The sequence below is a fragment of the Falco rusticolus genome, chromosome 3 (genome assembly GCF_015220075.1).
Source record: "Falco rusticolus isolate bFalRus1 chromosome 3, bFalRus1.pri, whole genome shotgun sequence".
In the NCBI taxonomy this organism is placed as follows: domain Eukaryota; kingdom Metazoa; phylum Chordata; class Aves; order Falconiformes; family Falconidae; genus Falco; species Falco rusticolus.
The window spans coordinates 28,351,951-28,367,432 of record NC_051189.1 but is presented as its reverse complement, the minus strand read 5'-3'; the positions used below and the strand labels follow the sequence as shown (position 1 = coordinate 28,367,432).

Below are 15,482 nucleotides of genomic sequence, written 5' to 3'. Positions count from 1 at the left end.
AGTTGGTGAAAATGAGGGGGTTCTTGGCTGACATCAGTCCATAACCTAAGTTGGGAAAGATTGCAGCTAGTCAGTGATTGGGCTTCTATCCTGGCAGAGCACTTTTCTGAGCATACCTGAAACTCCTACCTGAAGCTGTGTCAGAATTTCATTTGAATTATCAAGTTCATCTCCCAGGAAAGAAAGTGCTTTCATGACTCCAAGGGTTAGGCATGCCTATTCTTTTTAATTAGGAATTAATTTAATTTTAACTAATCTAATTTCATTAATTTAATTTTAATTAGGAACTAGGCTAATGCTTTTCTTTGAGTTCTCTGAAGCAATTTAGGTGTATGCTTATATTAATCTCAGAAATCAAAGCAATGAAAAGTAACTGTAGTCAAGCAACAATTGTGACTTCGATATTAGAACGTGTTGCAAGGTGGGCAAGGTTTATTCTTCTTGCTGTTGGAACTTGTTCTGGCACAGCACGGACAGTCTTGCAGCATGTTCTTCTCCGAGGCGGATAGTAATTGCATAACAGAACTTAGATGTTCATAAAACATCTTGTCTTGACTAGAACTGTCTTCTGTCCCCATTCCAAAGACTTCATTAATTTTTCTTCCTGCTTACTGGTTTCAAGCTACTGCACATCTACACATCAGTCTGTGTGCATGCAGCATCCACCATATGGGGTAGGTGGGTTTGCTGTCATGTCAAAGATGGCTGCATCTGGGCTGATGCTTCTGAATCCAACATTTCACAAACTAGCGCTTCATTTTTTCCTTTACTAATAATATTTAAGTTCCTGTCTTGGAGTATTCTTTTGCCTTTGGTTTGTTACCAGGGAGGTGACTGTATAGGCATCACTCGAAGTACAGATACTCATCTGCTCAGTTGGTCAAGTTTTCTTTAGAATGCATTTCTCATGTTCCCAGATCTGACTGCATCCTAATTAGCCTCACACTCATGGGAAGTTACAATTTGGAAATAAAATACTTAATTACTGAAAATCCCAAGTAAAATAAAATATCAATTTATTCTACCTGGGGAAAATTTCCACTAGCCCTTTTTACAGGTTATTTTAGCTTCAGTTAGTTGGCGTGTCTCCACATAAATCAGGAAATACCTTGGGTTTGGTATTTTTGGCAGGTTGGTTTTTAGCTATTGTTCTGTGCCTTTCTCTGATTGTAGATCTTTATCATTTCCAAAGGCAAGTTGAGCAATCACACAGTATGAAGTAAAAAATACAATCTGTAGCTATTGATCCACTTACATGCATAAATAGTGTATATATGTGTGTGCTTTGTGTACACATACTTAACGTGGTGTGTAATGTATTAGATTATTTGTGTCAGTAAAATTTAGATGTGGAAAAGGATAGCTTTCCTGTAGTTCTTAGCCAGCATTTTAAAAGTTAATTGTAATAATTATACTGGAGAAGTAGTAAATTTTCTTATTTTGAGTGCTGTGAATTATTACTAATCTACTAGTCAGCATACAATAGCCACAAAACATTATTGCATTGATAAATCTGTGGTCAGTAATCCAGAACAGAATCTGATTTTGACTTCACGTCAACAAAACCTGATATAAATGTTGCTATAGTTCCATAACTTTGTTAAATGTTCTTTATTTATCTTCTTTGAAACATTACCAGTTAGTAACCGTAAAGCTTACATCCTAAGGAGGTGTGTTAAACTTGACTAGCTATTACTTTGTAGCTTGCTTTTTGGATTCTTGTGATGAAATGCTTATGATAACACTTGCCTGCAATGTCTCCTTTCCCATCAGATTCATCTTCTCATACAGCTGTGGGGCTCTTGTCATCTGCTATTTCACAAGCCACAATTTCCTCATCAGTTTGTGCTAAAACCCAAATCTTGATGATCCTTTTCCATCTAGTTCGACGCTGATCTTTCATCTTCTGCATTCTTTTAACCAGAAATCTTTTGCCAAAAACCTGACAAGATTGTACTGGGTGTCATCAACAGCAACATCAGGCTTGATTTCAGTGAGCAAAGATGAAACAGCTGTTTCATTGTCCAGACCAGCACTCAAGCACTCAATATTTGGTCATAATTTTTTCCAGCTTTCTCTGGCTGCGATAGCCTTGATGTTTTTCACTATATGACTAGCGGTGTACCATTATTATTATATTTTGCTAATCCATTTCTTCAGTGGTTCAGAAATAGATACTGCTTCTTCAGACGGTATTTCCATCCTCTTGCCTTTTGTACTGTCTTGTATTGTCTGTGTTCGTTCTTCAGAAAGCCTTGCTTCACTTTGGCAAGTCAGTGTTCTTGCAGCGTTACACTGAGAATTGCCAAATCATGGCTCAACAGTTGCTGTCATGGGAGAGCTGCACATGCCTTTGCCTTAGGAAAGGTGGTATCAGATAAACTGCTAAATCTTGAAAATAAGTGATGTAAAGTGTGTGACAAAAGTTTAGAAATCTTCAGATGCTCTCTATGCATGTGGGAAGTATTTCTGTAGTGTAAAACTCTTCTGTTCCAAGCTGGTGGGGTTTTTTGTTGTTATGGCTAGAGGACACCGAAGTGGCATGTTACTGTATTCCGGAATGACTTTTTAGTTCTTTTGGAGACAAAGCTGATGCTCGTAGGTTCAGAGAGGAGGACAAATGGGAGTTCTGTTTGTCATTGACGTTAGTATTTTCCTATTAACTTTGCATACCACTGTATATATATGTTGATTGTTTTCACTGGAGTAGGATTAAATAGTTGATTGTCCTTCTTATTTTAATTTACTTTTATAGTGGAAAATGGCGAAGGCGTTTGGAAGTAATTCTCCTTCAATTAAATGATTTTTCTGTTTGTTTTGGGGTTTTGTATGTGTGCACGTGTTGCACACTGCTTGATTCAGTGATCTGTTTTCTATTGGAGAAAATTTACAAGCACATTGCCTGCCTCACACGAATTTGTTTCCCACAGAGATTCCTAATGCAACGTGTGAGGTTTCTCATTACACAGCTATATGGATTACATTTTCACTCCAATACCAACAAAATTAAATTACACAAAAATTGATTAAGATGCATGTAATCTTAGTGTCTGATCTTTACAAAAAAACTTTAGTCATCTTTAAATGGTAATCCTCTGCAATATCAACAATAGAAATTTTCTGCTTTTGTCAACTAGGATAAATCTACAATTTACATAGTAGCTAATGCTACGGCAAAATGCTAACAGCCAACTGTCCAGCAAAACAGAGAATCTAATTTTTTTTAATGATTTTGTCTTTTCTAGCTCACATTAATTTAAAAAAAAAAAAAGTAACAAAGCTAATAAACTGTATTCGTTTGTGGACCTCTAGTTCCAGAACCCATGTGTATTAATACACTTCACTTTTCTAATCTTAAAATATGGATGCAGTCCTTCAAACTAGATTTTAATGCCTTCAGTTTTGTTTAGCAGTGTCATATTTTGAGCATTTTCTCATTTATTGATACGCTTGGAAGACAAAACAATTCAAAATCACTAGTAGTGAGAATTAAATTTTATATTTAAGATGTGAGGAACAAATATAATAATGTATAAATATGAATGTGTCTTTTCTTTTGAAGTTCAATGATGGTTGATAAATTTCTTTGCAAAACATCGGAATCTTGACATCTGACTAAAATTTTCCAGTTTCTATTGAACATTTAGATAATTATATAGCTTTGGTGATCATCCAACTTCAGTCACGTACATTTTGATTGGCTAACAGGCATGGTATTTTAAGTTAATAAATTTTATTTCACTTTTTTGTTATCATAGGACTTTTTTTCAGACTGACAGGACTAAAATAAAGAATTACAAGTGCAAGTCTGAATGTAGCATTTCATAATTGGTTTTGAAAATATATGTGCTCCAATCATCATTTCAGGTTGTCTTCTATACATTTCAAAATACGTAGTTTAAGACATGCTTCTCATGACAGTGACATAATTTAGTATTAATGTGTTTTGGGTTTGAGGGGTTCACAAGGCTTTTCTTTTTCTAGCAGTCTGTTGGAACTGTTCCGCTTGGTGTGTCAGTAACTCGAAAAAAAGAGGATGAAGCATCAGTTGGAAGTGCACCTTTGGCAAGGCAGCAGTCAAATCAAGCCTCTGAGTATGCTAGCAGTCCTGTCAAAACAAAAACAGTAACAGGTATGATCACTTAAAACTAGCCATTCTGCCTTTGCAACCTCCATCAATAACATTCATCCACAACTGAACAGCATCGGCTGTGCAAATACTGGAACAACTTTCAGTTTTAAAGAAATGTTCTCCCATAGAATTTGAACTTTTAAAATTAAAAAAATAGCATCAAACTTGCAATTTGGAAATACATGTTTAATTTTCTTGTCATTTTTCTTTAGGTACTATCTTTGGGGTCCTGATAATTTCATGTAACACATTTTCTAAAATGAGATAAAGGAGATGTGCTTTTGATAGAACATCTGTTTTTGGCCTTGATATTTAATGTTTCAGTCCATAATTTTATCAGACTTTATAAAGTCTGATTAATGTCTTTGATTTCAGTCAGTCTGTTCACATTGCTTAAAGTCTGGCATGTATGGAAGTCAAGATTTGTGCATAAGGAGGAAAGATTCACTGTTTTCAAAATTTGTCCCATAGAAAATGCTATTGTTGACACTTTTGTTTGTGGAGTTGAAGAAATAATTAAATTGAGGAATATTTTCTGCCCACTTAAGAGTGCTAAAGTTAAACTTAGCTATCACTAATCAAGATGTTACGGCTTTCTGGGATTTTCTAGGCAATTTATTCATATAGTACCGTCTGCAAGTAAGGAGATCATCCAAAAAAAGTGACTATCCAGCTGAGACTTTTAGTAATCCTTCTGAAATCCATGGAACAAATTCTCTTTTCCTTTGCATTGATGTTTATTTCCAGATAATCATGAAGTACTTCAAGATGTTGTCTGCTGAAACTGAGATTACAATCTTGTCTGTTAGTGATAGGCTTAATTGATACTTTGAGATTAAAAAGGACTAAAACCAGAGAATCCATTTTCTGAGTGATATGTGGGTTGCCATATTATCACTGGTAGTAAAATAAGAGTAATTTCAAAGACTTCTTTCTATTTCATTTTTGAATATCCTTTGGTTTTACCATTTATCTTTTTGTTTTTATCATTCATTTATGTATTTCCTTTATTTTTGTCTGTAATGAAATGAGTACTAAGTATATTCTTCTTTTGACTATATTTATCATCTGTTCGGCTATATCTACATCATAAATGATATGATTTATTTCTTCTTGAAGTTAATTCTACCTGTGCCTGTTGACAAAGCACAAAGGTGTAATTCGCTAGAGAACTTCTGTAATGTTGAATATTTGACATTCAAAAACCAGCTATTTGCTGGCACAGGAGGTCACTGTTTGTGGAAGTAGCTTTGCGCTTGAGTTTTGGAAATTAGTGTCCCGGCCTGGTACCTGCTGAGCCTGGTAGCCAGTTTTGATCTTTAGCCTTTGTTATTTTTTACCTTGAGTAATATAATGTAATCACACTGGAATAGTCTCCTAAAGGAAAATGTTATTGTTCAAAATCTAGAAATGCCATGAATGCTAGTTTTGCTTTTTTTGGGGAGGTTTGTGTGTGTGAGTGCAGAAATGATAAAATGATAAATTTATTTATAATGTCCTAAAAGTAAAAGAAGGATTTCTGTGTATCTCAACTTCTTCCACTTTTTAATTTGAGGTCAATATCTAGATACAATTTCAGTTGGTTAGTACAGCACACATTGCTGCAAAACCAGAAAGTTTGCTTTTAAGGTTTCATTTGTTAGCTACTACTTACTTTACTCATTCAGTTTATCAGATGTCTGAATTAATGAAATTATTTTAAGGGATGTGGTCTGTCTGCTTCAGTAGACTACAGAGATTTCCCAGAAAGAAAGAAAGAAAGAAAGGAGAGCTTATGTCACACTGCAGTGCCATACAGGCTTGTTCTCTGTATAGCTTCCTGAAACTTCATGTGATATTAGAACCTGTGGAGTTAGTCTTGTGCCCTCTTTGTCAGTATTGGCTTTGCAGTGGAAGATTCAGGGGACAGTAAAAACCAACACATATGTCATGTCACAAAATACTGCTTCTGCTTTGTTACAAAGCCACCAGTTACAGTGGTTAGAAAAGGTTGGATGGATGCAAGTGTGAAAGGTGAGATCTCATTCTCAGAGAAGTTTCAGTAGATCCTTTCTTTTACATTTTGTTCCTTTACAGGTATATAATGTGCTGGAGTATAGTGAATGAGTGACTAGCTTATGAAACTAAAAATAGAGTGCCTGTGATTGTTCTCCTTTCTAATTTTTCTAGGTCTCTCACTCCCACAATTTTTAACTTTTATTTCATTTCTTTTAATTTCACCTACTTTCTGTCTGCTTGTTTACAAGAATAATTTCTTTCATTATTTGTCTCACCTTTTTAAACCAGGAATGCCACACTGGTCTAGGAGGTGTAATGCTACCTACGCTACAAAAGCATTCTAGGTAAAACGCCAGCAATCCTTGTAAGCCTCGTATTTCTTCATCGTCAATGCTTTAGCTACAGATGCCTTAGGTTGTCAGAAAACTGAGATTCCTGCATTGATAGCAAGCACATATGCATAGTATTTGCAGATTGAAAGAGATTGTACTTTAAAATCATGATGTTCATTGATTTCAAATTTACCCCTTTTAAGTCTAGCATGATCTCAGCAGTCACTTCCTTGAGAACTGCTAAAAACCAACCCTGCGTATTAAATGGAAGCAGTTTGTAATCACAGCTGTAAAATGATTTAAAACATTGATCTTGAGTTCAGTTTATTAGTTAATGGCTGCTGACACCCAGCCAAAAACGAAGCATGGGAAGAGCAAAACTATTATTTATATGGTATCTGTGAAAATCCATGTTTTCTCTTCTTAAATTTCAAAATGTAGTAATTTTCAATCTCCTTAACTACACAAGCTTCAAAACCAGAGTAAGTTAATATGGTTTAAATTTCATATGACATGTCTGTGAACAAGTAAAGTGATGAAGAATATTTTAAAAAGTAGTATTTACCTCAGTTCCTCAATTCACACACTTCTCCCATTCTCAGCAATTCAGCAGCTGCCTGTGAGTTCAGCGAAGTGATTTGCAGACCCATAGGTATACATAGAAATATAGCTCTTAAATCTGTATAGTGGCAAAATGATTGCTATATGTCTGTATAAATATATTTATGCATAGCTTATGTAGCATACCTATACAGGAAGATGATATGGGCTGAAGCAAATGGATAGGAAAGCCTTTCAATGCTGTGCTGTGCACTGTTGAATAATGATTAAAGCTAAATTGTCTGTTTTCACACATTCAAGATGCTCATTCATTACTAAAATAACTTGTAGATTTTGTTCATATGACATTATTATATTATTATAATTATTTTCACTTTGAAAAATATAATAACTTTTAAAGATTAAATTGGGTTTCATTTTTTTTATTGCCTCCTAGTGAGGTCTTTTTGTAGCCATTACACCGAAATTTGATTTCACCACATCTACTGTGGCAGCCAATATTTAGCAGTGCTTGGAAGTAACCATGATACCCCAGATGCAAATTTGATACTATGTTGTGAGGTGTAACCCAGTGACTATGACATCTAATTTTTCAATAGCAATGGCAAAGTAGCCTCACACATGTTCTTTGATATGAGGAACTTTTATTGAAGGCAGCTCTTTAGGGAGGCTGCAAAGGTTATTGATTTTCTTTCTCACACAGAATCCTGGTAGTTGACTTTTCTTAGCAACTTTTCTTGGTGGGTTTTAGACAGCTTTTTTCCATAGGCCAGGTTGATCAGGTCCACAGATCAGAGAGCACACTGGTCTTTAATTTGACTACAACTTCAGTATTACCATGGAGCATCAGTCACAAGTTCAAAGCTGAGAAGAGAATCCAGTGTTGTTTCATTCTGCAGGTGTACATATGGAGGCAAAGATAGGACATGATATAATTCCAGTTTGGAGAACTCTCTTATTCGCGTTTCTGAAACATTGATGTTTTGTTCTGTAGAACTATTGGTCTTATAGAGAAATAATTAAAGAGTTTTAAAGCTTCGTAAGTTCTAAGTTACACCTAGTCTACTATTCATTTGTATTTCAAGCAGATGGAGGATAGTGTCATAACAAGAAAGTTCAAAACTCTGTCTTAGATGGCTTGTTGTATTGTCTGTCCTGTATAAATTGTCTGATTTTGAATAAAGACACAGCTCCTGTTGCCAATTTCTCCCTTCTTCACCCTGATGACTTGATGACTTTTTTTTATTTTCCCAGAACTTGTAGAAATCTAGTATCTTTGAGCTATATATCCTGTCAAATTTTATTTATATTTACCAGCAAATGAAAAACGAATCAGAGGACGAGCAAATGAGTTGCGTGCATATGCATGGAGTATAGGATTGCGTATGCCTTCTTTCCACAGGAAACCAGGGAAAGATCCCCACCTTTCCTTTCAATCAATTCCTAACATTTGATAGTGTAGATATAATAGCATGCTTAGAAGTTGGTCATTAGATACTTAATATAACTGGAACTTCTCGGTTGTTATGGGAAGTGTTAGTAATTCGATTTTGAAAGCTTTACTCAAGTAATTCCTAAAATTCCTGCAAAGTATACACATGAGATCTTTCTGAGCCACTATTAAATACTTACCCAGAGAAGTGGAGAAAAGAGGAAGCTTTAAATGTAGACGTCTATATTATGTAGAACGACTGATGCTGTGTTCGTGTTTTTATTTGAGGTTGCATCTGAAGTTAATAAACTTTCTTACAGTACAGCGTGGCAGAATATGACCTGTACTTAGGAAAAGTGGATGCACTTGCTGATTATTTTTTCTTCTCCCTAAAGTACAACTAGAATGCTGAACTAGATTCCTGCTAAAATGAGCTCTTGGAATGCAAAAAAACTGGCAAATGTGAGAGGAGTCTGGCTGGTGAGAAATCAATGGATTATCTGAAGTATTTGAATTAGTAGGTCACTATTTCTGCTCAATGAACTGAATGATTATCGTTTATTCATGCCTGCTATGAAAGGTATGACTGACGATTTATTTGGGAGGATGAATGAAATTAAATAGATGCTAAATAGGCAAAGTAAAGTACAGGAATTTAAATCTGACACACATTTACCTTGGGTGCCTGAAAATACTAGGATTTTTGTAAATGGGGTTTAGTTCCTGAAAGGATTATTTAAAAGGAAGGTTTCCAGGCACATATGATTTAAAGTAACTTTTAAATGGCTGGACTCTCACATACCTATATTGAAAATTAATTATTGTGAGTTTTCAGAGCTAGTAGAATGACTTTAGTGTTATGATGACACGATTTCTTCAGTTCATTGTGTGGATTTCAAAAATATTAGTAACACAAAGCCAATGTAGTATATCAAACATGCTTTCTGTGTGGAGAAATTCAAAGTTGAGAAACAGTGGGTGTTTATGTTTAGATATTTAAAAGACTAATGAATTTCCAGTATATTTTTAAAAAGACAGAACACTGGGCAGAATTTCTCCTGCATTTACTAGAAAAGTTTTTGCAAATCCAAAGGCTGAAATTCTTACTTTACAGTATAAAATTTATTTTTAATGGTAAAGGATATTAAGATAAATTCAGGCGTGGACTTTAGATGTGAACGCACATATAACACGTTTTTGTAATTACCAATATAGTAGCTCAGTTTTGCCTGAGAACGGCTGTTACTGATTTGTACAAAAGTGTCAGTCCTTTTTTATTTTTGTTCCCAGAACTAAATAGGTATTTTTTGCCAGAAACAGTGCAGCGATCATTAAGAATATGGTGGGACAAAATGCTGACCATAGTCATTCTCTAGGCAACCCCCACTTTCACACAGAAAGATCTTTTCTGCTTGCACAACAATGTTAATGTCACATTTGTCTTTGTTTACTGACACGTTTACTCCATAAAAAGGCATGTTGAGTAAAAAGTCAAAAGCCTGTATGTTTTAACACTTAGTCTGCTGCTAATTCACCGAATGACCATTCAAAGTTTGACACTACATCTCTCTGCTGCTGTTACCCTAGGTGTAAAGGACTTGCTCTGGTTCATTGTCAGGGAATGTGTGGCTCAATTATCATCTTGATTGATAGAAGTAACGTATTATCTGCGCTGTTAATAAAGTAGAATGCAAAAATGCTTAATGCCCAGTAAAGGAATTATTTATGCTAAGACTATTCAGTATGTGGGCAAATATACTGTGTATTTTTATAAGCTTAAAAGGACTTCCTGCTGTTATTTACATACTGCTTTTATTCTCAAGCATCCTCATGAAGAGTGCAAACATTTTTACATGCAGATCGTCATAGTCTATCCTTAGAAAAAATATCTCATTATTTTTTTGATAAATAATTCAAATATCAGTCATCCCGGAATGGGGGTAGGGGAACAACTTCTCTTAAGATTCTGAAAAAATCAAATGTGAATGTTTCTGAAACAATTCTGATGGATACCGATGGTTCTGAAAATACTGGTAAATACAGCTTTGAGCTTCACCTAATGGTTGCATTGAGCCTGCTACTTAGATTTACTTTTTATTTTTAATTGGATTGTGGGGAATAATAGTATATTAAGAGAGGAAGTATTTTTAACAAGATATTCCTCAATGTTTTTTCAGTTTCTCATAGATGTATAATGTTCTAATATTAAATCATGGAGTCATTTGGAAATGAAAAATTTCCAAATTATTAGATGGAAATGCATTCTATTTTTCTTTGGCCATCATATACATATACACACACACACAAGTGTGAATCAGTTGTAATGCTTTCATATATCTATATATAAACATATATGTTTAGTTCTGTTGTGTTGCAAACATAAAAGTATGTAGACTTAGGAGAACTGGAATGTAAACCTAAGGACAAGCAAGTTTTTGTATAATATTTCACTGAATTTTTACTTTTGCACATTATTATACATAGAAACCAAAGCCCGCTGGTTTACAGAAAAGAGCAAGTAAGTTTTAAGTAGGTGATGGGTTTGTTGGTTGGGTTTTTTTGTGGTTTTTTTTTTTTTTTTTGCAGGGTGAGAGGAGGGTAGGTTTTGGTTTGTTTTGCATATGAAGAAACCAATTAATCTTTCACAAAGAAATAATCTGTAGGCCATTTAGATTTTTTCAGAGTTGTTTGAAGTTTGAATTTTCTCCTCCACTGCATTTTAATCTCATTTATAATCCCTTAGACCCCTTGATCAGTTCCTTAATGGCATGCATTTGTTGCAGACACCTTGGTATTTTTGTTTTTATTTCTCATAAAAAGCCATATCTAATGTATGAAAACGTGAACAGAATTAAGAAATCCCAATGAGCTTTTTGACACTATGGAGACTACTTCTAATTTTAGCAGAGAAGAAAATCTTTCCAGAAAGAGCCACGTAATAACAGTATGCTTTCCTTTGATTTCTTTCTTCTTTTAAATACTATTAATGTTCATGTGTTTTGCTGTCACAGCCTCTTAGTAACTATGATTAGTTTGCAATAGGATTTTTCTCAGCTTAACTCAGTTCTGATGCGTGAGAAGCTATATGACAGACAGATGATGTGATGTGGGAAGGAAAGCTTGCCCAGCTTGTTGAGGTCATATGACAGATGCATTTTGAGTACCGTCATATGATGGAATGGTGGAGAGGGTGTGCTGCTGCAGGCTGCTGCATGGCTGTTTGTCTGTGAACCTTGTCTTGCAGCAGGAGCCCTCTGAACTTTTGGGGATCACTGAAATGACAGGTTTTCCAGCAGCAGGATAACCTTTTCCAACCAGAAAGAAGCTGCTGCCCTCTTAATGCGTGAGGTGTCTGAGGCATGCAGTGGGCCAGGAGAAATGCATCATTTTGTGCCAGAGGGACGAGTCATGATAGATCTGTAGCACATAAAAATTAGGAATAAGGTATTAGCATTGTATTTTACCTCCCTTTAGTTCAATTGCTAGCTGTATGGAGAGAGGAGGAACTGAAAGCGTGAGGCCAGTGGTGAGTACAGATTATCACTAGTCCTCAATCCAGTAGTGGAAAAATTTGATCTGTGGTCTTTCGTGCTTTGATTTATTTGAGGAAATGTCTATTTGCCCCAAATCTTCACACTTGAGAAGTTTTATTTTCCTTTCCATATTTCTTAGGTCACTGAATATTAATAGGAGAGAACAGAACCATTTTCCCCAAAGGTCTTTTTATTTTAAAAACTTTTATATACTTTATGGATCAGACTTCTAAAGCAGCCAGTTCTCAGTAGGCTAAAAAACATAAAGGAGGTATATGTCTATATAAGAAAGACACCTCTGTCTAGAATTTTTACCTGTAAGTTCTGCTTAGTGGCGTCTTCTACAAAGAGAGTATAATTAAGATTAATTTTGCGGGATTGCCACTTGGAACTCACTCTATACTTTGACCATATATTGTGAAATGAATTCTGAAAAAGGCTGTTTCTGGTAGCTTAATCCTGATTGATCTGATCAGTCCTTTTTAAAAACTCTGTACGTTACCAGTGTGTGTTCTGAAATTGATGGTGAGGGTGGCAGCCTTTGAGTGATTGATAGTTGATTGAAATGGTTTTAGTGTGTAATCGGTATTTTTGTAAAATATATAATGTGGGACTAAAAGATGAGAGTAGGGATGTTTTATGTTCCTGTACACTGATTTTCTTAAAAACTCCACTTGTGTAACCTGAAGGCAGCCTCCCTCCGTATTTTTTTTTCCTCATCAGTTTGTGTTTCATACAAATCATATTTTCTATCTCGCTATTGTTGACTGGCTCCTGGCTTCCACACAAGGCTGATTGCAGTGCCAGGAAATGTTCCTAGGTTTTCAGTTCAGTAGTAGCTGAGTAGCATAATTATTTTAGGAGATTAACCTTCATACCGAGACAGATGGAGCTGATCCAGTCTACATGTCTACTATAGAGGACTAGCCAAACACACGATAGCTGCAGCGGACTGCTACAGTCTCTTAGCAACTGCCATCTACTGATGGCCTTGCTGACGAGGAATTAAGACATTGTGTCCCAGCATCCCTTCAGACAAAACTGTGGGACTTAGCAGTACAGGAAAAAAAACCAAACAGAGGATGTAATTTTTCTTTTATTTTCAGGAGTTCACTTTTTTTTTGTGCTTCTTTCCACTCTGAAACACTTCTTAGTACTTCTCTACTTTCCATGATTTCTGGTTGACTGGTTCCTTATCTGTTTGTTGGGTTTCAAAGCTTGCCTTTTTTTTTTTTTTTTTTTTTTTTTTTTTTGGTGTTTTGGTTGAGTATGTGTGTTAAGGTGAAGCTGTTGTCTGTGATGGATATTCCTGGAATTTGAACCAGCCTTGCGGGTTTTAATTGTGTATATATGGAGAGAAACAAGTAGTGCTTTGGACAGCTAATGTTATTTTTAATTCACAGATAGTTGTTTATGGCATTAGAAAGTTGATTCCCCTAACTGAGAGCGAATTAGCAGAGTGTGTATTTCCCGGCACACAAAATGTGGGAGACTGGAACAAAACCTAGCTTTAGATCCTGCTCACAAGGAATGCACTTATTAAATGATGTAGGATGTTGATATTCCCTGCTGATTCTGCTGTAGAATATATGAGTTTACATTGTATTCATCTGTTCATCCTGACCTGAAGCATTCCTGCCTGTGAGATTTCCAGTGTTTCACGGTGACTTTGTATACTTTTCTCACCCCTATCCACACTTGTATTCTGGAGTACAGTGCTCCGATAACTCTTTTATTTTAATATTTCTTGATACTCAAGCTGTACCTAATTGTTATCTTGTAATGTGTGTAGTGTAGGGCCTGACTACACAGAGAAGATGGTGTGAACTGAGGTAGGGTAAGAAGTTAAAGCAGAACAGCTATTCCTCACTGAATGTCTTTGTTTTAACTTAATCCATTCATAATGTGGATGGAATACTCACTGCATGGCATGAAAGCATCCACATGAGAAAATATTATGAAATAGCTACTCCATGCTGCTTCTCCATATGAACAATTTACTTGTTTGTCTCTCCAGCACAGCTGACAACAAACAATCCTGAAATGTCATGCTTTTTACATTCTTATGATCCAGTTTTCATTATTTAGCATTCTAATAGATCCACATTTGGAGCCAGGAATATCTGAGAGGACTAATTATACTGCAACCATAAAAATCCTCTTTACTCTTTTGACCACCTCTCTTTTTGAATCTTTGATTCCCATTCAGTTTAATAAAGTTGATGTTTCCTTTTATTTTCAGATCATTAAAAATACTATTTTTTAAGGATTTTGTCTAAATATTAATCAAATATGGTCTTTTCTAGCCTTGATGAGGAAAACATCACAAATTAATTCAAGTGGCATTAAGATTGCACATTCTTGGCAGAAATTCACCTCTCAGATGTTTCATTTTTAAACCTTCGCATGTTTCCTTGCATGATAAAAACTGACTGAAGACCCAGTGGTGCATATCAAAGGGCATATACTTCTGCTTACGTGATTTCAGTTGATAGCATAATTTTGTTTTAAGAATTTTTCTGTAGTGTATGCCACAGATTTCTTCTAGCTGTATAATTGGGAGACATAAATTGTCACACTTGTGCTGATTTCAATTTAGTTTACAATGAAGTTACGAAGATTTTGTAATTTATTCCTGCAGTTTTGTCAGCTTGACAACATGTAGGCCATAACTGGAAATATTAAAGAAGCTGACAATAGTTTTGGAGGGCATCCCAAAGTGTAAGAGGAATGATATTCTGTAAGAAATGATGGGAGGAACTGTGTACCACTCATACAGTCTTTAATGAATTGGTAGTTACTACTTGATCCCTTGCTAGTCCTCTTTTGAAGTTCTATTGTGCTCGTATTCAATTAAATGCTTCTGTTACCTAAAATCTTTTCATATTTGTGTTATTAAATAACTAAAAAAAAAAGGAAATTTCTCTTTTTACTAGAAAACATTGAATTTTGCTGAAATATTTCATGTCTTTAAGCTTGGCAAAGTAAGAAAATGATTGAAATTTTTTTGCCTTTTTTTGGAAGAATACTCAGATTTTTTAGGTGAATTTTTTAAAGAAAACAAATCAAAGGATTTAATTTAATATGGGCTGACTTTCATTTTTGTGTGAGTTTCGAAAACTGAAATATTTTTTTTTTAGATTACACTGGCAGCAATGTATGTGAAAACATCTTGGATTGCTATTCCATCACAGAATAGATTATCACTCTTTGAAAACTGTCTTAACTTGCTTAGGTCAAGCGTTCTTCATAATACTTTCTTAGCAGTTTATGTTTTGAAAAACTTTAAGCATTTCATTTTATTGTGTTTCTCACCAGGCTTAACTGATACAGTTGTATTGCCAAGTTGAAAACTAATAGTAGACACACTATTATCACATCTACAGTGAGATAACAATGAGAGAAAATCTCTCTTAGAATTTAAAATAAGTAATCTTTTTCATTGCTACCAGTAAGTACATTATTTAGTTATATATTCATTGTGTAACTGAGTT

The 15,482-nt window shown here is 35.0% G+C and overlaps 1 protein-coding gene across 1 annotated transcript in view; it reads left to right on the top strand.

Annotated features, from left to right (window-relative positions):
- Positions 1-15,482, top strand: part of VPS13B (vacuolar protein sorting 13 homolog B) — a 476,916-nt gene that overhangs the window by 222,161 nt on the left and 239,273 nt on the right. Inside the window, 1 exon segment of the mRNA XM_037379063.1 lies at positions 3,985-4,132. Coding sequence (XP_037234960.1) covers positions 3,985-4,132 — 148 coding nt within the window.